General features: G+C 43.9%; 1 protein-coding gene across 3 annotated transcripts; it reads left to right on the top strand.

The window, feature by feature from the left end:
* Positions 1-213: 213 nt before the first annotated feature.
* Positions 214-23,706, top strand: NONO (non-POU domain containing octamer binding). 3 transcript variants are annotated; one of them, XM_024199218.2, is made up of 11 exons: positions 214-313; positions 6,071-6,197; positions 8,656-8,876; positions 10,421-10,722; positions 12,643-12,738; positions 13,307-13,503; positions 15,097-15,181; positions 15,979-16,081; positions 18,664-18,706; positions 19,493-19,602; positions 22,708-23,706. In XM_024199218.2, exons 2-11 carry the CDS (start codon positions 6,080-6,082, stop codon positions 22,843-22,845), a joined length of 1,413 nt encoding a protein of 470 aa, XP_024054986.1. In that variant the 5' UTR covers positions 214-313; positions 6,071-6,079; the 3' UTR covers positions 22,846-23,706. The 3 variants fall into 3 exon arrangements, with proteins under 3 accessions (XP_024054986.1, XP_024054989.1, XP_024054988.1); XM_024199221.2 differs by having other exon boundaries at positions 8,683-8,876; XM_024199220.3 differs by lacking the exon at positions 214-313 and adding an exon at positions 713-833.
* Positions 23,707-24,835: the final 1,129 nt, after the last annotated feature.

Below are 24,835 nucleotides of genomic sequence, written 5' to 3' on the forward strand. Positions count from 1 at the left end.
CCTAAGCTTGGTGCCTGAGGGGATGAGTGGCAGCTAGTTTCGCGGGCTGCGAAGACTGCTCAGCCAATAAACTCCGAATAGAGGTGCGATCTCGTCTTTGGTCCCGCCGTGCTCCATTCCTTCTGGGATTGGCACTGCTATGAGCCACTGAACGGAAGGTGTGAAGAGAAGGTTGGCCAATGGGGCAGCAACACGGGCGGGCGTTGGGTAGCTGGTTAGGCTGTCCGATTTCCGGCCGCACGCGCTCTTTTTTCTAGGCTACTAGAAGGCGAGAAGGCCGCAATCCGTTGTGGGAGCGAGGGCCCAGGAACAGGTGAGGCTGGGGGCGGCGGCGGCGGCCCGTGAGCGGTACCCCGGGCTCCGGACGGCCCCACCCCACGGCGCGGGAGGCAGAGGCTCCGGGCGGAGCGGGCTCCCGTGGGCTCGGCTGCCGGTAGCCTTCCGCCCTGCTGGGCCCGCGCGGCGAGGCCGTGGTGTCCGGCTGATGCGCCTCCAGCAGCGGCTCGTAGCGGGGCCGCGCCGCGCCGGCGGGAGGCCTTGGCTGCGCGCGAAGCGGCACCGGTTCAACTTCATTTTGAAGTCCCACTTCAGGATAAACTGGTGCCACTTCCTCGTGGGCCCCCCTCCGCTCCTTCCCTGGCTGTTGTGCCGCCCGGCCCCGTCACCCCCGCCCGCTCTTCACGCTTCTCCTCCAGCCTCGCTAGCTTTCACACACACTCGCCCTTTTCTTCCCACTCGGTGCATCGCAAACCTGCCTTAATCCCGCCTGTTTGTCTGCTCCTTGTCTCCCACGCAACTCCCCCGGTTGCCTTTGCGCGGCTCCTCACTTAACTGTAAGTAAACGACTTATTTGTGCCAGTGCTTCTTGGTGGCTTCACAAATTATATGTTGCTTTTTTACTACCTCCCCTTATGCTTCTTGTAGGCACAGTACCCCGCTTGTCATTCTTTCTGTAGGTGATTGCAGATAAATTTACCGCTTTGCATAGCCCTCTACCCCTCATGTTCCTGCCTCCATTGACCCTGCCACACACACACTTACTTTCCGTAGATGCACCAGCTCGGGAGAATTATCCAAGTTGCAATTCATTCTGTCTTATGCATTCTAAAAGCTGCTAACCAGGTTTTAGTTGCAGGTTTTTTTTGTTTTGTTTTTTGGTATATATTTGAACTGTCTGCAGCTCCTAGTACAATGTGTGGTGCTTCATGAGTAAAATAACTTCTTTTGACTGAATGCATAGTTTGAGCATGCTGTGTAATGATTACAAATATCTTGTCTGGTTACCTTACAACCACTTTGACCAACTTGGAACCTGTCACAGATTGAAGTGTCACTAGAGGGGGTTTTGGAATTAATTGATAAACTTAGCAGTAACAAAAAGAACAGGAGTACTTATGGCACCTTAGAGACTAACAAATTTATTTGAGCATCCAATGAAGTGGGCTTTTTGCGGATACAGACTAACACGGCTGCTACTGTGAAACTTAGAAGTAACAAGTCACCAGGACCAGATGGCATTCACCCAAGAGTTCTGAAATAACTCGAATGTGAAATTACGGAACTATTAATTATGGTTTGTAACCTGTCCTTTAAATCAGCTTCTGTACCCAATGACTGGAAGATAGCTAATGTAATGCCAATATTTAAAAAGGGCTCTAGAGGTGATCCCGACAATTACAGACCGGTAAGTCTAATGTCAGTACTGGGCAAATTACTTGAAACAAAAGAATAAAAATGTCAGACACATAGAAGAACATAAATTGTTGGGCAAAAGTCAACATGGTTTCTGTAAAGGGAAATCATGTCTTACTAATCTATTAGACTTCTTTGAAGGAGTCAACAAACATGTGGACAAGGGGGATCCAATGGACATAGTGTACTTAGATTTCCAGAAAGCCTTTGACAAGGTCCCTCACCAAAGGCTTTTAGGTAAATTAAGTTGTCATGGGATAAGAAGGAAGATCCTTTCATGGATTGAGAACTGGTTAAAAGACAGGGAACAAAGGGTAGGAATAAATGGTAAATTTTCAGACTGGAGAGGGGTAACTAGTGGTGTTCCCCAAGGGTCAGTCCTAGGACCAGTTCTAGTCAACTTATTCATAAATGATCTGGAGAAAGGGGTACACAGTGAGGTGGCAAAGTTTGCAGATGATACTAAACTGCTCAAGATAGTTAAGACCAAAGCAGACTGAAGAACTTCAAAAAGACCTCACAAAACTAAGTGATTGGGCAACAAAATGGCAAATGAAATTTAATGTGGATAAATGTAAAGTAATGCACATTGGAAAAAATAACCTCGACTATACATACAATGTGATGGGGGCTAATTTAGCTACAACTAATCAGGAAAGATCTTGGAGTCATCATGGATAGTTCTCTGAAGATGTCCACGCAGTGTGCAGCGGCAGTCAAAAAAGCAAACAGGATGTTAGGAATCATTAAAAAAGGGATAGAGAATAAGACGGAGAATATCTTATTGCCCTTATATAAATCCATGGTACGCCCACATCTTGAATATTGTGTACAGATGTGGTCTCCTCATCTCAAAAAAGATATACTGGCATTAGAAAAGGTTCAGAGAAGGGCATCTAAAATAATTAGGGGTTTGGAATGGGTCCCATATGAGGAGAGATTAAAGAGGCTAGGACTTTTCAGCTTGCAAAAGAGGAGACTAAGGGGGGATATGATAGAGGTATATAAAATCATGAGTGGTGTGGAGAAAGTGAATAAGGAAAAGTTATTTACTTGTTCCCATAATATAAGAACTAGGGGGCACCAAATGAAATTAATGGGCAGCAGGTTTAAAACAAACTAAAGGAAATTCTTCACACAGTGCACAGTCAACCTGTGGAACTCCTTGCCTGAGGAGGTTGTGAAGGCTAGTACTATAACAGGGTTTAAGAGAACCTCCATGAATTTATCTAGTTAAGTCCATTAATGGCTATTAGCCAGGATGGGTAAAACTAGCCTCTGTTTGTCAGAGGGTGGAGATGGATGGCAGGAGAGAGATCACTTGATCATTACCTGTTAGGTTCACTCCCTCTGGGGTACCTGGTATTGGTCACTGTCAGTAGACAGGATCCTGGGCTGGATGGACCTTTGGTCTGACCCAGTATGGCCATTCTTATGTTAGGCCTCTCCAACACTTCTAAACGGAGCAAACTTAGTATGGAAGTAATTAGTGGCAAATGAACGTGGATGCCCAAGGTAACTTTTTAGTTAAACAAGTACTATGGTGCAGCTTTCTAAGCATTAAAACACCAGTACTGATTGCACAGATGCTTATAGCAAACAGTATCATTAGGAGAAATATTTCTGGGTTTTTTTGTTTTTTGTTTTTTTGAAGTCTGATTATCTTATATAAGTTCTATTAACCATCAAAATAACAGCCACTAAACATAATATATATAAAATAAGAATGGCCATACTCAGTCAGACTAAAGGTCCATCTAGCCCAGTATCCTGTCTTCTGACAGTGGCCAATGCCAGGTGCTTCAGAGGGAGTAATCAGAACAGGTAATCATCAAGTGATCCCTCCTCTGTGGCCCATTCCCAGCTTCTGACAAACAGACTAGGGACACCATACCTGCCCATCTTGGTTAATAGCCATTGATGGACCTATCCTCCATGAATTCATCTAGTTCTTTTTTGAATCCTGTTATAGTCTTGGCCCTCACAGTATCCTCTGGCAAAGAGTTCCACAGGTTGACTCTACAGTGTGTGGAAAAAATACTTCCTTTTGTTTTGCCTAATTAGCCTAATTTTATTTGATCACCTGTAGTTCGTGTGTTATGAGAAGGAGTAAATAACACTTCCTTATTTACTTTCTTCACACCCATCATTTATAGACCTCTATCATATCCCCCTTTAGTTGTCTCTTTTCCAAGCTGAAAAGTCCCACTCTTATTAATCTCTCCTCATATGGAAGCTGTTCCATACCCCTAATCATTTTTGTTGCCCTTTTTCAAATCTTCCCAATTCCAATGCATCTTTTTTGAGATGGCCTGACCACACCTTCATGCAGTATTCAAGATGTGGGCATACCATGGATTTATATAGAGGCAATATGATATTTTGTCTTATTATCTATCCCTTTTTAATGATTCCCAACATTTTGTTAGCTTTTTTGACTGCCGATGCACATTGAGTGGATGTTTTCAGAGAACTATCCACAATGATTCACAAGATCTCTTTTCTTGAGTGGTAATAGCTAATTTAGACCTCATCATTTTATGTGTATGGTTGGGGGGTTATGTTTTCAAATGTGCATTACTTTGTATTTATCAACATTTAATTTCATCTGCCATTTTGTTTCCCAGTCACTCGGTTTTGTGAGGTCCCTTTGTAACTCTTCGCAGTCTGCTTTGGACTTAACTAGTTTTGTTTCATCTGCATATATTGCCACCTCACTGTTTGCCACTTTTTCTAGATAATTTATGAATATATTAAATAGGACTGATCCCAGTACAGACCCCGGGGGGACACTATTATTTACTTCCCTCCATTCTGAAAACTGTTTATTCCTACCCTTTGTTTCCTATCTTTTAACCAGTTACTGATCCCTGAAAGGACCTTCCCTCTTATCCCATGACAGCTTACTTTGCTTAAGAGCCTTTGGTGAGGGACCTTGTCAAAGTCTTTCGGAAAATCTAAGTACACTCTATCCACTGGATCTCCCTTGTGCACGTGCTTGTTGACCCCGCTCAAAGAATTGTAGTGGATTGGTGAGACATGACTTCCTTTTTCAAAAACCATGTTGACTCTTCCCCAACAAATGATGTTCATCTACATGTCTGACAATCCTGTTCTTTACTATAGTTTCAACCAGTTTGCCCAGTACTGAAGTAATTGCCAGGATCGCTTCTGGAGCCCTTTTTAAAAATTGGTGTCATGCTCTCTATCCTCCAGTCATGTGGTACAGAAGCTGATTTAAATGATAGGTTACATACCACAATTAGCAGTTCTGCAATTTCACATTTGAGTACATTCAGAACTCTTGGATGAATACCATCTGATCATGGTGACTTATTACAGTTACTTTATCAATTTGTTCCAAAACCACCTCTAATGACACCTCAATCTGGGACAGTTCCTCAGATTTGTCACCTAAAAAGAATGGCTCAGGTTTAGGAATCTCCCTCACATCCTTAGCCGTGAAGACTGATGCAAAGAATTCATTTAGGGTTTGTCTACACTGGCACTTTACAGTGCTGCAACGTTCTCGCTCAGGGGTGTGAAAAAACCGCAAGTTTCAGCGCTGTGAAGTGCCAGTGTAGACCGTGCACCAGTGCTGGTAGCTATTCCCCTCATGAAGGTGGGTTTTTTAGAGTGCTCTCTGCCGTGACCACACAAGCCACATTAAAGCGCTGCCAGCGAAGATGTGCCCTTAGTTTCTCCACAATGGCCTTATCATACTTGAGTACTCCTTTAGCATCTCTATTGTCCAGTGGCCCCACTGGTTGTTTAGCATGCTTCCTGCTTCTGATGTACTTTAAAAAGGGACATGGTTAACATAAAATCACCCTGGCCTGAATTTTTACTTGCTACTGTTACAAGGAATACATCTTATTAGAATTGAATGCTTAGAGAGTTTTTTCAGTTTTCTTTTTGCATTTGAGTGCTTCACATGTATTTCACTTTCCCCCATGTATGTGGTTCTTTCACATAGCAACATGAGAGAAATGATCTTAAAAAATAGGAAAATATAACTGCAGAGGTTGGCATTAGGACTCGGAATCAGGACTGAAAACCGACTAAAGGCGGATCTCTTCTTGGTTTTGCAGTATTTATGTGGCTAATAGGTCAGAAAGAGCACTTTAGTTGGAAATATTATTGGCTACACAGGTTAATTTAAATCAGATGTACTATGTTCAAATTGTATTTCCCTCATATTGTCTGTTTCCCCCAGGTGTCTTCCCCCAGGTGTCTGGGGTTGTAGAGACTGGAAATACTTCTGTTCTGATAATTATGTCTGTGGTTGTGCCCAGGAAAGTAGCTGTAGTGTTGTGTGCATTGGAGGTTGCTGGTTTGTACTTTGAGGATATATAACCGATGATGTATTTGCTCTCAGGTTGGAAAAATGCAAGGAAATAAAGGCTTTAACATGGAGAAGCAAAACCATGCTCCAAGAAAACAGCATCAGCAACAACATCAACAACCACCTATTCCTGCTAATGGACAGCAGGCTAACAGCCAGAGTGAGTAGATTACACAAGTCAATCTTGGTTGTTGTAGCCCTCTGGGCTGCTGAAGTGCCATCAGCATAGGCCTTGACTTAAGTTTCACTTTAAACTGTCACAGGTTCTTTTCCCTATTTGAGATAGGATTAGTTTGGATCCTCTTCTGCTGTCAAGTTCCTCTGGACTTTTTATTGCCAATCCTTGCCCTGTGAATAAACCCAGAGCTTTTTACTAAATCTGTAAACAGAGGAGATTGCATTCAGGATTAGGCTTTCAGTCAGTTCAGTTCTGCTCTTATGGCAGAGGTGGCCAACCTGAGCCTGAGAAGGAGCCAGAATTTACCAGTGTACATTGCCAAAGAGCCACAGTTATACATCAACAGCTCCCAGTGCCTCCCACCCGCCGGCAGCCCCTCCAGTCAGCACCTCCCGCCTGGCGCAATCAGCTGTTTCACGTGCGCAGGAGGCTTTGTGGGGGAGGAGCGAGGGCATGGCAGGGGAAGGGGCAAGGGCCTTGGAGGAAAGGGATGGAGTGGGGGCAGGGCCTGGGGCAGAACAGGGGGTTGAGCAGTGAGCACCCCCCACCCCCGGCACATTGTAAAGTTAGCATCTGTAGCTCCAGCACTGCAAGGAGCCGCATATTAACCTCTGAAGAGTTGCATGCGGCTCCGGAGCCACAGATTGGCCACCCCTGTCTTATGGCCTGACTTTCAAATGTGTTGAATGCTGGCAGTTTCCAAGGGCTTCATTTGAGATTTTTGGCGCTTCTGAATCAGGCCATTAATGTGCATGTTCAAAGATTCCTTCCTTGCTGCTTATAGGATCTTCCAGTAAATATAACTACCTGGAGGACTGCAGATCTCTCCAATCCTTCAGTGTCATCACTGTGGATTTTACAAGAAAGAAGTGGCTTGTCTGTGACTGGCACTCTTTCCTCCTTTTCTCTCGCCCTCACCCTTCTTCCCAACGCTGTACCAGAGGACCACCTAGCACAGTCCTTCCTAGGTACTGGTGGGATAGAGTTGCTGTCACCATAGATGCAGTTCTAGTAGGAAGGTTGTTGTAGTGTTCCCCAATCACACATCAAATCAAATCACACATCACATCAAAACTTCTGAGCGAGGTGGTCTCCTGACTTGGCTGCTTGAGACTCCAGCATCAGAGGGCCAATAGTACCAGTCAGGGTTGCTGTGCCAGTAAGTCCAATCCACTAAAGTTTACCCTTGTTCAATATGGGCTGGAGCTCTATGGGATTGTTGGGTTTTGGTGATGGTGATCTTGAGCTGGAGAAGTGGGGTTTAATGACTTTTGGGGCCTTAACATATCTAACTTAATGGTTCAGAAGCATGTAGTGGTGAGGGTCTGAAGCTGCCATTTATGGATGACTGGGAGGGTGTCTGGTTACAATGATAAATCAGTTAATTTGATAGTTATGTTATGTAGTAGATTCCACATTCAAAGCACAAGTGTTGTTAAAAAATAGACCTGCTTAAGTGGTGTGTGTGATAAAGTGGTTGGCCAGCCTTCTCCCTACTAGAGTGGGATAGTTTTACCCTTGCATTCTAATCTCACCCATTAAAAGCTGAATAGAGTGACAATGGGAGATCAAGTCCCTGTTCATGTGTCTTACAGGTCATCTCAAAATACCATTTTTGTGATTATTGCCTGAGACCATAAGCCAGAGCACTTCGCATATTTTTTCCCACCATTGTATCTGTGCACTTTCATACTCCCTGCCTCACTATATTTTATGATTTATCATTAATTTGCTGGCTTTTTGGTTCTGTTTTTGCCACTGAGTGTTACTTGAATATAGACTTTGACTAACTTTGCTGACTTTTCTGAGGTCCCATCCATATTGCTGCTTTTATAGCTTCCAGCTGCTTTCTCTCCAGCTTGGAGATAGGGTCTGGGTTCCAGACTCTTTCTAGTGCATTCCCAGGCTGTAGGTGGCTGAAATGTTATCTGCTTTTTTTCCCCCTTTTGCATCTGTTGTACTAGGCAAGACTTATTAATGTAAGTATCTTTTGAATGTTTGTTTTCCTGAATCATTGCTGAGTTCTGAATTCATTCCAGGATGATAATCCTCTAGCAGCCTATGACACTGCAGCTTTTCTGTAGATAGCTAAGCTGTGGTCTTGAAGTCCACGTGCCGAACATAGCTACTCTTACTGTGGACTAAGCATCTTTTGATGCAATAGTCAAGTTAGGAAGGCTGCTGCATTCCTCCAAGGTCCCTACTTCCCGCTTTGGGCTCTGCCTCACATAGTGGCCGATGCCTTGTTACGAAGCAGTGCAGTTCCTGCAAACTTCATCTTTCATCAGAATGTTGGCCCATGCTGAAATACTGTCTCCTTGTTGCTATGGAGTTGGTTGGAGATGTTTGAGACTTGGGTGAGTGGGTGGAGTTAGCTATTGTTGTATGTCTTTATGCTCGCTGTGATGTAACATAGTGGAATTTATCCCCCCAATTGTAGAGCGACTGTGTACCTTATTCCCCTCAGATGAAGGCCTCACTATTGACCTGAAGAATTTCCGGAAACCTGGTGAAAAGACATTCACCCAGAGGAGCCGCCTCTTTGTGGGGAACCTGCCCCCAGATATTACTGAGGAGGAGATGAGAAAGTTATTTGAAAAGTATGGGAAGGCAGGTGAAGTCTTCATACACAAGGACAAAGGCTTTGGATTTATCAGGCTGGTGAGTCGTTATTGCTACCTTTGGGGTGTCCTGTGTTAGCGCTCTGACATTAGGAGAGTGGTGCTCGTTGGAAAGAGTAACCATGTTCACATATTTTGCTAATCAAGCTGGTATCTTCACATAGATGTTTAAAATTAATTCTGGTGATCTGGAGTATGGGATACATTGGAACCAATCTAAGCAGCTAGTGTGGATGGGAGCCTGTTCGGAGGGAGAGTATGGGTGCCAATCAGCTTCACTGCAATTCCAGCCATTCATAATATGCAAGTGCCTTTAAGGTCTCATTGTGGCTGGAGAGAAAGGAGATACAAGTTTGTTGTTACAGGTGAAACTGGCAAAAAGCAGGGTACCTTTAGATGGAAGTCATTGACTTCATCATCTTTCTTGATGGGTGTGAGGAAGCTGTTTGTATACAAAGACCAGCATCTATAATTACTGCTAGTGATGGACATTCTTGAGCCTGGTGGGTCTCTAGTTGATCAGATTGAGGGAAGTAGCTTAGAGCAAAATTGCTTGGTACTAACTGAAATAGCAGCTGAGGTTGCCTCTGTCCTGTCTCTTCTCCTCCTCCCCCCTTCTCTTCGTGACCCCCCCTCCCCCCCATATTCACTTCTTAGTTGAAAATTGATCTCTGTTTTGTCTTGTACCTGTCTGGTGGTTGGCTCTTAGATTTTTAATATTTTGAATTATACAGCAGGTTAGCTGCCTTACAGTTATATGAATTAAACAAGGATACTTAATTTATTTCAAGACAGCTAGTCCAGACATGGGAATAAGGTCTTGCCCATCCTCCAAACTAGTGTCTTGGCATCCCATTTAGGAAAGGAAGATGTAAAACTGGGGTAACAGCTGTGCTTGTGACAAAACCTATATTTTGAGTCCCATACAAGTGTTTTGCTTATATTGAACATCAAGAAACAGGAAGGAACCATCTTGATGCTTATTTGTCTTGAAACACAAGATGGGCAGCATGGTGAGAAGCTGGAAGCTTTTAAAAGTACTATGGAGATGAGTATATAATGCAAGTTTGCATATTTTCCAAGAAGTCATTAGTCGGGTAACAGATCTTAAGATTTTGAAAGACTCCTGCCTTTCTTGTACTTTCATATACTGAGCAGTTCCTGTGTCCGTCATCAGACTAGACTACTGGGAAGAATCAGGAAAGTAGCAGTTCTCGCTGTGATCCTAGTGCTATTCATAGATGTGTGCTTAACTAATATTAACTCCTAGCTACTGTCTGTAATCCTTGCAACATTCCTTTTAAGTTTTGTACCTGATGTTATCTGCTTTCTTTTTATTTTCTCTCCCCAAACTTCACACGTGCTCCCTGAACTAGTTTAACGGGCACCTTGGATAATGGTCAGAAGACTTTATTTTATTACAAACATTACTAAGGCATCCTTTGTGGTATAAAGAGTTCTTTGTTCTTCTCACTGTAGTGCTTGTCCAGGGAAAGACAGGCTAGTGACCCTGTCCTCTGCTTCTGTGGCAGGAAACATGTTTCCATACTGCACTGCAAATTTTAATAACTTTCTTGTCTTCAGGAAACTCGCACTCTAGCCGAGATTGCGAAGGTAGAACTAGACAACATGCCTCTCCGTGGGAAGCAGCTAAGAGTGCGCTTCGCATGCCACAGCGCATCACTGACTGTCAGAAACTTGCCTCAGTTTGTGTCAAATGAGCTCCTGGAGGAGGCCTTCTCTGTGTTCGGCCAGGTGGAAAGGGCTGTGGTTATTGTGGATGACAGAGGAAGATCGTCTGGGAAAGGCATTGTGGAGTTTTCAGGGAAACCTGCTGCTAGGAAAGCTCTGGACAGATGTAGTGAAGGGTCTTTCCTGCTAACCACGTAAGTGAGGCGGGTGAGAAGTGCTGTTCTGGAAAGTGCACAGCTTGGCCAGGGCGGGTGCTGGCTTGTGAAACACTGATGCATTACCACACATAGCCCCACTCTAGTGTTATGGGGCAGGCAGAAGGCAGTATGTACTTAAACTTAAGTTCTATAATGACAAACTTCCTGTCTCATATCTGGACCATGTTAGAATAAATCTGTGCACAGGCTTATGTTCAAAACCACCTTGCTTCCTGGAGGCTGCCCATGGGATTGAGTATGCTAATCTGGGAGCTGCTGCTGTTGAGGTTCCTCATAGACAAAGCCTTCTTTGGGCAGTTCAAGTAGTCCTGAAGAAGCAAAGGCTATTCCTCCCCTCTTAAAGTATGGCTGGCAAGTGAATAAAGCTTGTGTATGTTAACTGTGCAGTCTGGATCACCCCAGAATTGATTATGGAAATAGGCTTTTGTTTCGCAGTGGGTACTTCTGTGATAGAACGTTGCACCCAATCCTGTCAGCAGGCAGAGATTCAGTTTCAGTTGTTTAAATGACTAAATTGTGTGCATGCGTGCATTTGTTCTGGCTGCAGCACACTAGCCTCCATGCATGAGTGTTCCGGGGCACCTAGCAGGTCTGCAGATTTCAATGGCCTTCTGGGAGTGGTGTTGCATTCTTAGGAGTGGAACTAAATCTGGAATGTGCTTTGCCCCATTGGTCCCAACAGCCAGTGAGTCGAACCTTTTATTTATGGTACAAGGCCCATCTCTCCAATGCTTTTGGTTAGGCTGGGTCGCTATTTTGGGGAATGCTGAGCCGACTGTTTAGTTGGTTTTTCCTTTTTGGGTTTAAAAAAAAAAGTCAGTTAATTTGGTAACAGCAGTTATTAAAGCACAGGGTATATTGCGTTTGATTTATAATCCACTTACTCTAAGTAACATTTTATTGCTGTCCCTGTTCCCTCACTACCATCATCCTTGCATACCTTGCCTTGTTCCAGAAGGTTTGTAGATGGCACCTTTCATTCTGCTGCTAGGATACCCTGAGATCAGTACACAAACACCTTCAACTTCAGAAAGCAGCTCAGTTCAGTTCAATCTTTCTTTTTCTGTGCTAGCCTCTCCAGTATATGTCTGGGAGAAGCCAATGGTGCACTACAACTGGGCTACAATTGGAGGGTCTTTGGACTCTGCCCAGACTGTTTGGAAATCTTCACTCGTATCACATCTTTGTTTAGTAACTATCACTGGCTGATTCAGGACTCAGAAGTAGCTATCTTTAAAGAAAGAACACAAGAACTAGTGGTCACCAAATGAAGTTAATAGGCAGCCGGTTTAAAATAAACAAACAAGAAGTAATTCTTCACACCATGCACAGTCAACCTGTGGAACTCCTTGCCAGAGGATGTTGTGAAGGCCAAGACTATAACAGAGTTCTAAAAAGAACTAGATAAATTCATGCAGGATAGGTCCATCAATGGCTATTAGCCAGGATGGGCAGGGATGGTGTCCCTAGCCTCTGTTTTGCCAGAAGCTGGGAATGAGTGACGGGGGATGGATTACTTGTTCTGTTCATTCCCTCTGGGGCACCTGGCAGTGGCCACTGTCGGAAGACAGGATACTGGGCTAGATGGGACTTTGGTGTGATCCGGTATGGCCATTCTTATGTTCTTAAGGGATTGTGGAAGCAATTTCAAACAAGTCACACTCAAAACCCAGACAGTACCAATGTATAACTTGGGTGTGAAGATGGCTTTCACTTGTATTCTGGCTGTCATTGTCTTAGATGGTTTTCTTAGGCCCTCTTATTCTGAAATTTCATTGGTAGAGAGAGAACAGTATTTTATAGCTCCAGCTAGGATTAAAAAACACACAGAAGCTGGCCTGCAGTGCAGCCATTGTCTAGGTAACACTGAAATCATGTGGTCTCTTTTCATTCCAGATTTCCTCGGCCTGTCACTGTGGAGCCAATGGACCAGTATGATGATGAGGAGGGACTGCCGGAGAAATTGGTCATCAAAAACCAGCAGTTTCACAAGTATGTGTCCATTAAGGAAGGAAGAGGGGTGTTAGTGGTGGACCATTCAAGAGATTGGTGTCTTAATCTTTGGGAGAGTGCATCCTCACAAGCTAGTAAAAGGCTCTTTTTATTGCCTTAGTACATTTCTCTCTTCTAATCCTAAATATGTGTTTCTTTACTAACTTTTGCATGCCTCTAGAAAGCACCATTTCTGTTCAGGCAGCTGAACTTTTCATGAGTAGTTGTCCCTACACTTGAGAGGTGGGTGAAGGGCGGAGAGTAACTAGGACTACCTTTTAGTTTCTTTCTTCAGTGATGGGGAGAAGATATGCCAATGCTTCAGATAGGATCCTCTGCTGGAAAATAGCAAGATGCAGAAAGAGCAGCTTCCCGTTCATTGCAGTTAGAATTCTATTTCTGTGTCAGGCTGACAAGATGGCAGCTCCTTGGATAAGATATTCTAAGTGTGTTACTGATCGCTCCCTTTTGTAGCTGTTAATTAGAATGTCTCATATTTCATTTGTATGAATCTTTATTTTCCTCATTGGCTTTGCTCACGTTTCTTTATCTCCCCGTTCTCCTGCAGGGAGCGTGAACAGCCTCCTAGGTTTGCACAGCCTGGTTCTTTTGAGTATGAGTATGCCATGCGCTGGAAGGCTCTAATAGAAATGGAAAAGCAGCAGCAAGAACAGGTGGACCGCAACATCAAGGAAGCACGTGAGAAGCTGGAAATGGAGATGGAAGCAGCTCGCCATGAGCACCAAGTTATGCTCATGAGGCAAGGTGAGAGCCAAGATCATCAAAGACCAATAAAACATTGGCCCAAGACCACTCTTAGGATTTCTTCTTAAAGCCAAGAGTGTCTAGCACAGTAACCAGACCAGTGTTGGCTGAAGATGGGCCTGGGGATGGATGTCTTACTGATAGACAATGACTGTCTGGCAAGCTAAATGGATCTGCTGTACAGCATAACAGACTTCTGTTCTGCTATCTTCTGTAGGATGGCAGCTATAGAGTCCTAGTTGGCCACGCTTGTGAGGCCATACACTTAACTCAGTGGTTCTCAAACTTTTGTACTGGTGCCCCCTTTCACACAGCAAGCTTCTGAGTACGACCCCCCTTATAAACTAAAAACACTTTTTTTTTTTTTTATATTTAACACTATTATAAATGCTGGAGGTGAAGCAGGGTTTAGGGTGGAGGCTGACAGCTCGCAACCCCCCACGTAATAACCTCGTGACCCCCTGAGTTCTCCCAGTTTGAGAACCCCTGACTTAACTTGATGGCATTTCTTTGTGTATGTCTGTAATTCAGTAACTTGTGAATGCTGTATCTTGATCAATTTCAAAATCCCAGGGAATGTCCTATATATCAGTGGTGAGAACCCTACTCATTTTGGGGGAAATTGGAAATCTGAAAAGTGAAATGAGGGACACCCATAACCCCTACTGTCTGTTTAGTACAGCCATAGCTTCAAGCACTTCTGCAGTTGTTCATAGATTAGATTGATTGAATGGCACTCTTTCACACTTTCCAGTATAACCAAATATTTGTGTCTCATCTCTGTGTGCCCTCCCAGTAGAGTTTAACATGTTGACAGGCTGAATGACTTATCTCCCAGACAAATAATAAAGGGGCGGGGCAGGGGGGGAGGGAGAATTGGAGCCTGCACACAGCCCATGGAATGGGGGGTGTACAGAACCCTGGCAGTGCAGGGAAAATTGTGGGATCCTGGTACGGGGCAGGTGGGAACACAGACCCAGCATGAGGAGAAAAGAATGAGGCAGACAGCCCCTGGCATAGGGAAACTAGGGGCACACAGGATCACCACCATAGAGAGATTTCGGGACCATAGTATGGGGGCACACAGAACCCCTGTCCTGTGGAAAACCGAGGACATGGAGGGAAGTGGAAATGGCGTGCACACACAGCTGCTGGCATAGGAGGAGAATGGGTGCCCCTGCTATGGAAGGAGAGGAAATGAGGACCATACAGAACTTCAGGCGTGCAGGGAGGGAATATGGGACCCTGGTATGGGGGAAGGAAGGAATGGGCGGGCCCCCACAGAACCCCAGTCACGAAGGAAGGAGTGCAGGGAATTGCATGGAGTCACTAAAATAAAGGGGGATGTAAGGGTAGCACCCAGGGACCTCTTGGGGGAGGGTGGAGGATTGCAAGGAGCCCCTGGTGTGCACAATGAGCTCAGGCTAGAAAAACTACTAATGTGCTACCCCTGGTATGGAAACGAACTGGTAAGTTAAGTTCAGGTAGAGATTCACGGAAGTTGGGGGAGGTAATGTTAGTCTGGTCACCTAGCAGCCTGCAGAGGGAATGACAATTGGCCCAGTGATTGGCTTCTACTGTCACCTCTTCCAGACTTAATGAGACGCCAGGAAGAACTAAGGAGAATGGAGGAACTGCATAACCAAGAAGTGCAGAAACGTAAACAGCTGGAGCTCAGGTAAAGGGAGGTGCTGGCCATTCATATTGCTGTGAATTAAATGCATCCCCTTAGACCGGGGCTAGAGCATTATCCAGAGCAGTTGGACACACAATTTAACAATATCATTTCCAAACATTGTTGGGTCATCTTCATCCATAAGCAAAGTTTACAGTAGGTTTAGGGTGCAGGATTGTTTAGGGGGTATACTAGTGACCTTGAAGGACACTGACTAGTACTTGTTTTTTCACTGATAGACTCAGGTTTGGATTCTTACTGCTTGGCTTTCAGATGTATATACAAAAGCCAGGTGTCTTTGCAGCAACTCTGATTGCTCTAGCACTGTAGGTGGGGAAACTCTTGCCCTAGCCTCAACTTTTTCATTCTTCCTGTCACCTAAGGATATATGAGAGACTCTCTCCTCTCTCAACTCCTTTATGGTCTTACTGCTTGGTTCTCAAGGTAAATCTGTAGGCCACCAGGAAGATCTTCAGACCAGTTCTTTGTGGAACACAGCTTGAGAACCACTTGGCTAATGTTTCCTGATTACGTATGGATAGCATTTGTTTAGAAGCCTAGCGTATTCTCTGACTGAGATTTTTTTTCTAATAAGCTCACTAGAATTGAAAGGGATGAGAAATAATTGTAGTTTTCATGAGTTGTAGAAATTTATCATATTGAAGGGCTTAATGCTGCACTTGTCTGGAAGAACAGTGTCATCTTTACTGCTGACAAATGCCTACCGTGTAGCACTTTGCCCCTGTGATACAGAATCTGCTTATGTTGTGCTGAGTGACTCTAGAATCCTTTCCTTGCAGGCAGGAGGAAGAACGCAGGCGCCGTGAGGAGGAGATGAGGCGGCAGCAGGAGGAGATGATGAGACGCCAGCAAGAGGGCTTTAAAGGGAATTTTGCTGATGCGGTATGAGTTCTCCTACCTTTTGATTCACACATGGCTTCTGTCAGAAGGATAGTTGTCCAGACACAGGGCAGGATTTCTGTTGATAAGAATATAACTGGGCATATATTTTCTATAGAAGAGTACCTTTGTATGGAGGTACAAGTAACACAATAAGATGGGGATGGGATTGTCTTTTTACAAATCAGTTTGATCTTGTTGAGGATCACAAACACTAAAATTAACCATACTCATGGTTATTACATGGTCTCACTACAGGCAGAATTAAGATTGTTCAAGTGCCTTAACTGTGTGTCCCTTTTTTTTTTTGTTCAATCTTTAATTTCAGGGGGGCTTGGGGGTGTTTTTAATGATTGGCTTTGGGATAATTACATCATCTCTAATGTAATTTATCCTACATTACTGGTATGTACTCTGTCTTAACTTCACCTGAATGCAGTTTTGTCTGGGACGGGGGTAGGCAACCTATGGCACGCATGCCGAAGGCGGCACACGAGCTGATTTTCAGTGGCTCTCACACTGCCCAGGTCCTGGCCACCAGTCTGGGAGGCTCTGCATTTTAATTTAATTTTAAATGAAGCTTCTTAAACATTTTAAAAACCTTATTTACTTTACATACAACAATAGCCTAGTTATATATATTAGACTTATAGAAAGAGACCTTCTAAAAACGTTAAAATGTATTACTGGCATGCGAAACCTTAAATTAGAGTGAATAAATGGAGACTCGGCACACCACTTCTGAAAGGTTGCCGTCCCCTGGTCTGGGACTATACGTATGGGAAATCCAACTGTTCATGGGAACTCACTTTCCTGCTGCTGTCCATGTAGGACCCAGAGTGTGTCAGTCTTGCTTTGCAGCAGAGCACATGCTAACAGGTCCTATTCTTGGAGCAGTGATTAAAAATTTCTTTCATGAAGATCTCTGCAGAGCCCCACAAGGAGTCACTTGCCTGGCCACAATAACATTGGTCTGAAGACTGCTGCATCCCGTCTTGGCAGTTTGTCTAAACATTGCTGAGTTTAGGGACCACTGTTGGCATGACAGTGTGGTTGCCATTAAAAATCAGTACTTGTCAAGTTACCTCACAATGATATTGGGTACTGCAGTTCCCCAAGCGTTAGAATGGCAGACGTCTCTAATAACTGATTCCTTGATACCAGTAGCACTAGTTCTAAGGCCACATGTTTCACAGATCAATAGGGCTAAAAACAACACTATTGGGAATTCACTCATTTCTAGCTCTGGCAGTTTGCAAGATCGGCTCTTAAAATCTCATTTCAGAAACCACCTTGCTTTTAATCTATTTTATTTCTGATGCTGTAATAGCTGCCACCTCGAACCATGGGAGCTAGAAATTGTAAACAGTGCCTTATACTAATAGCTTGGAATGGGCTTTCAGAGGGTGGAAAGCAGTGGTGTCATATATGGCAAGTGGACTGTATGCATGCAGGTTGAACTATTTATGTGGCCTACATGACATCCAGGGTTTTTTTGATGTTTCTTTTCTTCGTTGTTGTGAAGAAAACTTTCCAAGTGTAAACAGCATGGCTGATGCAGTACTGTCTTCCTGAGGCTGCAGACAGTTTGAAACAGTGACTGTGAATTTCCTTGGTCCACATTGATCTCGTTAATATTGACTCTGAAGCCCAATGATTACACTCCTATGTTCTCCCACATTTATCTCCCCCTGTTGTTTTGTTATATCATTAGATGTAAGCTCCTTGGAGTAGAGATGGTCTCTGTGGGATGATCTGCTCCGTTTTTGAGCTGCTTTAACTCTTTTTTAGAAACCGATGCAGCCCTCTAATATGGATTCACTTATACTGGTATAAAGGTGGCATAACTGTATCCACACTAGAGGGTATCCTGGTTTATCTGTACAAAATCATCACCTAACTGAAATAGTTAAATCCTGTACACAGTTTCTGTACAGGATTTATCAGGCCTAAACTATGTGCCTAGTACCCAGTACAACGGAGCCCTGATCGGGGCCTCTAAGTGTTACTGCAATTCAAATAATAAATAGTAGTCCTGGGCATACAAATGAGGGAAAATGAAACTGGCTCTGCTTCTTCTTGTGAACTGCTCTTGGGGTAAGGGGGCACTGTTGGCTTTGAAGCAGAATAGCTCCTTTTTGGGCTCACTAGCCTATGCTAATAGCAAAAGCATCTGCATTCCTTTTTAAAAGTATGCTGTTTCCTGACCTTGGTGAGGTAGTAGAGTGAATTTCACCTTGTGTTAGCAGTAGTCTGAGCAGCCAACAATGTCAGATCTCTCTACTTAGGCATCAGACATCTCTGTATACCAACACTTGTGCTTTAAAATTGCACAGTGCTTTGCTTCTGTTGGATGTTTCACAGTGCAGGTGGCTAACTATCCTGCAGAATTATACCTTTAAATTGAGATCTTATTTGTTCAGCAGTGAATAGTGGGTTGGATGGTTCATTTTCCTTTGCAACTTTTCCTAGGGAGTGACTTTTCTATCCAGTCTTCAATGATAAAGTCTATTGAAACTCTCTGGGTTTAAGTTATATTAGACAATGTCTTAAACAATGTGGTGTGAAATAAGTCTCTCTTTCAGAGGGAGCCACCGGATATGCGCATGGGACAGATGGGCATGGGAGGTAAGAGCTGCCTGTGGTTATCTGTCTGCTCTGTTTCTATGCGTGTTCAGTTCCCCTGTCTGCAGACACTTGACCTGCTCTTGGAGTGTTCCATTTTGCTAATTCCATATTTAGTACACTTAAAACTTGCTGTAAATAACTTACCAATGATGTCTGTTCTCCTAAGTTTATATAAAGTAGTCTTTAAAGCATGTGACAGTTCACAGCATCAAAGTGAGAAGAATTTGGTGGATACAGTAATGAAATTACTTTAGGTGGAAAGGTATGTCTGCAGAGGGCTTAGCTCAGTAAGCAGAAATTTCAGGTGAAATTGTAGGTAGAGTCCAAGTGGAATTAAGATTTCCCAAGGAGACTTGTGTCTACTTTAGGAATAGGTAAAATATGCAGAGAGATGCTGAGCTCAGCAAACAAAAAGGTCAGATGGTTAATAAGTATAACCCATTGATTGTATTTCCCTATTTCTAGTTCACAATCTTCAGTTTTAGGCTACTTGGGCAGAAATCAGTGAAAAAAGGTGTATTGGCTGATTAATAGATGTTGAAATGTGATCTTTATGGCTGTCAGCTATCTGTGCTTTTTGGGTTGATCTGAGTTTTGACTGCAAGGGTAGTTAGGCTTGGTTCACCATTGTATCTGATAAATGCATGGCAGCCTGACTGGTTAGGACTCCCTCTCTGGGATAGAACACAGCAGGAAGCTTGCGTAGGTCTTGTCTCACTTCTATGAGACGTGTCCCCCAATTCCCTTATGTCTCTGCCAGGAATATTCTTCAGATCTCTCTTTCAGGTGCCATAGGTATGAACAATAGAGGGGCTATGGGTGCCACCACTGTCCCCGCCGGTGCACCTCCTGCAGCTGGTCCTGGAGCTATGATGCCTGATGGAGCCATGGGAATGGTAATGTATCTGCAGCATTATTTTTCTAGCTACTCTCTTTTGAACCGTTTTAAAGAGTACAGTGTGGGGCTAGCTATGGAGACTGTTAGTAGCTTCTGTTGGTAAGGCTGAGACTTGCTTTACATCATAGACCTGCTTTTTGGCCCCCTCTCAAATCCTCAGAGGTCATTGTTCATATATGATATGTGGCCAGCATGGAACTTGTTGCCCCAATCTGAGGTGACTCAATCAGAATTCCTAACACTTTTCTGTCATATTGTACCTCAAAAATAACTTGCCCTAAAATGTATTTGAAAGATCTCAGTAACAGTTTTTGCATGTGACAGATCTTTTATGTGAGGAAAGGTATATTTGGGAAACTTCATTGAATTGGGGATCTGGGTTCTGGCAGACTATAAGGTTCAAATTTTCAAGAGCTTTCTACCTAGCAGTTCCCATTGAGAACAATGGAGAATCCCCCTAAAGTGAGAACAGTGTGGGTTGCTGAGCTCTTCTGAAAGTCTGACCATTAAAGGGCACAGAATGACTGGAGACCTATGTTTGCTTATTTTTCCCTGCCTAAATGGTAGCTTTTCCTTGCAAAGAGCCTTCAAAATGAAAAACCATGGTTAATGGAGGCTTTTCGTTGTGACTGTTTTGAGATGGGGAGGAAGAATTGGGAGAAAAAAGAGACACCCCTCCCTCCCCCCATCACCAGCAGTCAATTTTGTGAATGCACTATCTTGCCTATGGCAGTATCTCCTTTTGTCCTTTCCACTGGTATCTTTCCTCTGCAGTGGATGCTGGGGAATTTTCATTCTCTTCCCCGCACTTCCCTGTAAGTGGAAATAAGTGGAGGGATCATTGGGGCTTCATAGCCTCTCATAGTTATTTGACTTTTCTCCTCCCCGCCTCTCCCTAAATGCTCTATAAAGTTTAGGAGCTCTTCAGGTATCCTGCTCCTTGCTTTCCATCAGTATCATTTTAAACCATTTAAAAATGCAAAAACCCAAAGGAAATGTCAGATAAAAACTCTTAATGTTGAATATCTATCAGTACCAGAAGGTTAAAAATTCCATGAATTAGAAATCCAGAATTAAGGCTCTGCAGCCAAACTGTGCTTCAGCAACAAGGCCACAAGAAAAGCAAATCAGGCAGTCATCCATCCACACATTTTACCTCAGCAGTCACCACAAACTTGAATGCTTTACTCTGAATCAGGCAGTGGCTATACCAACTTTTGCCTTTATGTCCACACATAATGAAACCAGTCCATATATTCACTTTTTGAATTCTAACTGAACAAACAGCATACTAAATATAGCTATTCCTCCACTCTTTAAGATTCACTGGACCACCAAGTAGGCGAGTATGAAACCATATATAAAACCAGTGCTTGTTGGTGCATATTTTTGATACTACATCTGCAAGTTGTATCAAGGCAATATATTTGCCTAATAAGATAGCCACAGCCATTGTATGTGGACTACTTAAAGCCTTTATAAAAATGATGTAAGGAACAAAGATATGAAAGCTAGGTTGCTGTAGAGGCAAAGTTAAGGTTGTTGCATGTCTTCACTTCAATTCTAAGCTTTCAGATGTTTGGGGTTTCTTTAGTTTAACAAAGTTTGTGTGAGTAATTTAGTCTTAGGAAGGTAATGGAGTGGGAATGGTGATGACTCTTAAGAGGGTTGAACTAGATTAGCTTGTAAAGAATCTGGTTTTGATAATATCCAGTGATGGCTACAAGGCTTTAATGTGACAGCTTCAGAACGGGCCATGTCTTCCCTCTATATTTCTCTCCCATCTGCTCCACAAAGCTCTGCTCTTGCCTGAGGCACGGTATCACATCTGCAGCATGAGCATAGCAGCTGAGTAAATATTTCGTGTCTAAAGAGTTCTAGGTATTTTGCATACCAAATAAGAGACACTCTGCTTCAGAAAGCTTACAGTCTAAGCTGTAGACTAGTGACCATTGGGGGAGGCAGGCCAGGGGATGGGAGGGAGAGGACAAAGGTTACCAAAATAAGGTCATGCAGTTGCTCTAGTTGCCAATGTAGCATATATTATTATCTGAGACTTCTTCAGTTCTCTTGTGATAACATTAGTGTTTCAAGTGGTGACCAAGTTTGTGTGGGTAAAGGGGCAGGGAGATTGGTGGATTGGATGATGGGGAGAGGATGGATTCAGTGAGGGGGAAATGTGAAAGGGATAGGCAAGCGAGTGAAAGGAGGGGAGTCTAGGTACACTGTTGAAAAGGAGGACAAATATTGTCTCTGGTGAGTGTGTGTGTGTGTGGGGGGGGGGGACTTCTAGAGGCCAGGAGGCTTTTATAGGCTGCTTTGGAAGCCAACCCTGCTTATACTGGTTCCATGTTGGTGCTGGGAGTTAATGGAGCCCTGTGTCCCAGAGCAGCTGCTTGGTCTGATAAGGTGCAGGTCCTGCATTCACCCATTCCTGGCACTGACAGTGGTTCCAATCCTTCCCTCAAGTAGGGCCTGTGAGAACGTGGCCTGCAGGACAAGAGCAAGGCTGTTCCAGACCCTTTCTCTTCTGTGTGGAGAGTACAAGGGGGGGCTGCCATTTTACTACCCCTAGTTGTGTAAAATCCTCAGCAACACTGGCAGCATGTGTCAGGGTTCCAAACCCTTGATCACCCCCATTTGTAGTTTGAATGATGATTGGGGCTGGGTGTCCAGGAATGGTGTTCGGTTTGGGGGAGTATGGTGGAATTGTGAAATTCTCAGGATCCCAGATTGCATTACTCAGACAGTCCACTACAGGGCATTAGTCTATGGGTTTGTGCTGCTATTTTCCAGTATGCTTGGCCCTGAATTCTGTGGGGACGCTGACTTTGTTCCTGTGGTACTTAGTTATCTGAGATCACATCCCTGTCAGTCCAGTCTTGGTTTGGGGCACTCCCCTCAGTAAATCTGGAATTAAGAGTTTGCTCTATATTCATAGAGTAGGGAAGATTTTGAACTCGCTGCTTTCCAGTTACTTAATGACTTGAGTTGGTAGTCACTTGGTTTTGCGGAGTCCTGATCAGACCCAGGTGGACTGGAATTGCTTCTAACTTAAGTCTTTTCTCCTTTCTGCCTCTTCTGCGCTCTCGCCCTGTACAAGACACCGCCACCGCCCACTGATCGCTTTGGCCAGGGCAGCGCAATGGAAGGACTTGGAGCTATGGGAGGAAACCCGCCTGGCTTCAACAGAGGAAATCCTGGGGGGGACTTTGGCCCTAACAAACGTCGTCGATACTAACAGGATTAAGCTACCCCCTACCAACCCCCCCAAAGAGGAAAGGAATCTTGGCAGGCCACATAGGGTTCTACTTGGGGGTGACTCTTCATGGTAGTTTTAATTAGGGCCTGCTTTGGCAAAGCCACTCTAGGAAAAGGGGAGTGCAGTCTGACTGGTAAAGGTTTTAGTAAATTTAATATGGTGCATTCCTATAATTTCAATGTGAAAAGTGGATTCTGGGAGGCTTCAGTAGCTGTGCAGTAAAAGTAAGACCCGATAGAACCCTGATGCCTTTACCATTCCAAGTTTCCTACATGCAGCTGCAGTCCTGAGACTAACTTAGATACAATCGGAGTATTAGCATTCGTCCAGTACGGCTCCTTTGAGAGCACAGGCAAGTCTCTGGAGAACTAAGGCAGCACTTGGATCTTTTGCAGCCCTCAGCGGCTCTGTAAATTTATATAGCTCCAAATGACCCATCATGTAGTGAAACCAGGAGGGTTTTATGTTTTTTAACTTGTAGTTTTTACTTTTTCCCTGGACCATTTATTTCTTTAAAGTAGTGGACCGTCATGTGCAGCCTGAATGGCTGGAAGGCTCTTGATTGAATGGATCTTTGATATGTGTTGTACCGCTGTTTATTTTTACTGGTAGTAAAGTACAATCTATTGGACAAAGATACTGTATCTCATGCTGAAGACTTAACTGAAACTATTGTTTGTATAACCTTAATCTTGCTTGTCTATTGTGTAGAACTACTACAAGATTTTCGTTTAGTGTAAATTGTTTGAACACGAGCTGTAATCGTCCCACTAACAAGTTTGAGTTTGTCTGAGGAATGTTACAGGAATGCATTATTAAAGTGGATTTTAAGCCTTTTTTTATCTTGTGTGCAGTCTCTTCTGTTCCTGAATAAAGCTTCTGGGTACATGCAGTCTGAGGCACATGAAGCCCCAGTCATTGGAGCAAAATTCCATTGCTGTCCTCATCCACAACGTGCAGAAACTGTCTAACCCTTGAGAGTTCTCCAACAGCATTATCCTTGTCGTAGATGGCATTTTATTTATAGAACTTTGAGTTGGTTGGAGCCTTCCAATCTCAACTTCAGGGGCTATGCTCGGGGAATTCACTGAGGTTTGTGCCTTTCAGATCTCTTCAGACTCTTCTGCTCTTCCTATTTCCACCTCACCAGAACTGCTATTCCTGCTTCCAACACAGAGCTAGTAGAAGCTTTTTCTCTTGTTAAGATGTGGTGGAAACTGGAAATATGAGTATTCTGAGATGCTATATCCTGAAGTCTCAAGCGCCTTGCTCCGTTTTGCTGTCTGGGAAGCAAACAGGTTGCTTCAGCAAGGGATACTTTTTGCAGGGTAGAAGGTGAGTGAGCAACATGAGACCATGTGTAACTTGCCAGAGCTGTTAAATAAGACGGGAGATCGAATCAGGACAGTTCCCAATGCCTAGCCCTAATGGGGGCAGAAGATTGAAACTGTATTGTCTCGAGTGCCAGTACACTGTTCGCAATGATTTTGCTTCAGTAAGTAGAAGCTTGAAATTATGATAAACCTACTTAACTAATCACAGAATTCCCAGGGTACGTTGTTTCAGGGTATAAACCAACCTCCATTAATGGGGTGGCTAGCAAGAAGCCTTTCCTGCCTCAGGCTATTCCATAACCATTATTGCAGTGCTTCTTGCTCCTTTCTCCAAAACACCTGGTACTGGACTAGATAGCCCTCTGAGCTGATCTAATATGGCAATTCCCGTTTCTAACCATAGTAGAGAGAGTGGGTTCTGCAGCTACATCATGTGCTGCTAAGATGTTTTTATTTGAACTGATGCAGTAGTTTTGTCACCGGTTTCTCTTTGGGTTACCTTGGCTTGGTGTAGGTATTTGAGGTCCTGCAATGATGTGTAGTTGAGTTGGCTGGAAAGCTGCCTAATCTTTCCTCTACACCCTACTGATGGGACAATAGGGTCTTGTGTCTTAGGCTAGGTCTACACTACAGCG

Source organism: Terrapene carolina, unplaced genomic scaffold (genome assembly GCF_002925995.2).
Source record: "Terrapene carolina triunguis isolate 2854851 unplaced genomic scaffold, T_m_triunguis-2.0 Scaffold131, whole genome shotgun sequence".
NCBI classification, from domain to species: domain Eukaryota; kingdom Metazoa; phylum Chordata; order Testudines; family Emydidae; genus Terrapene; species Terrapene triunguis.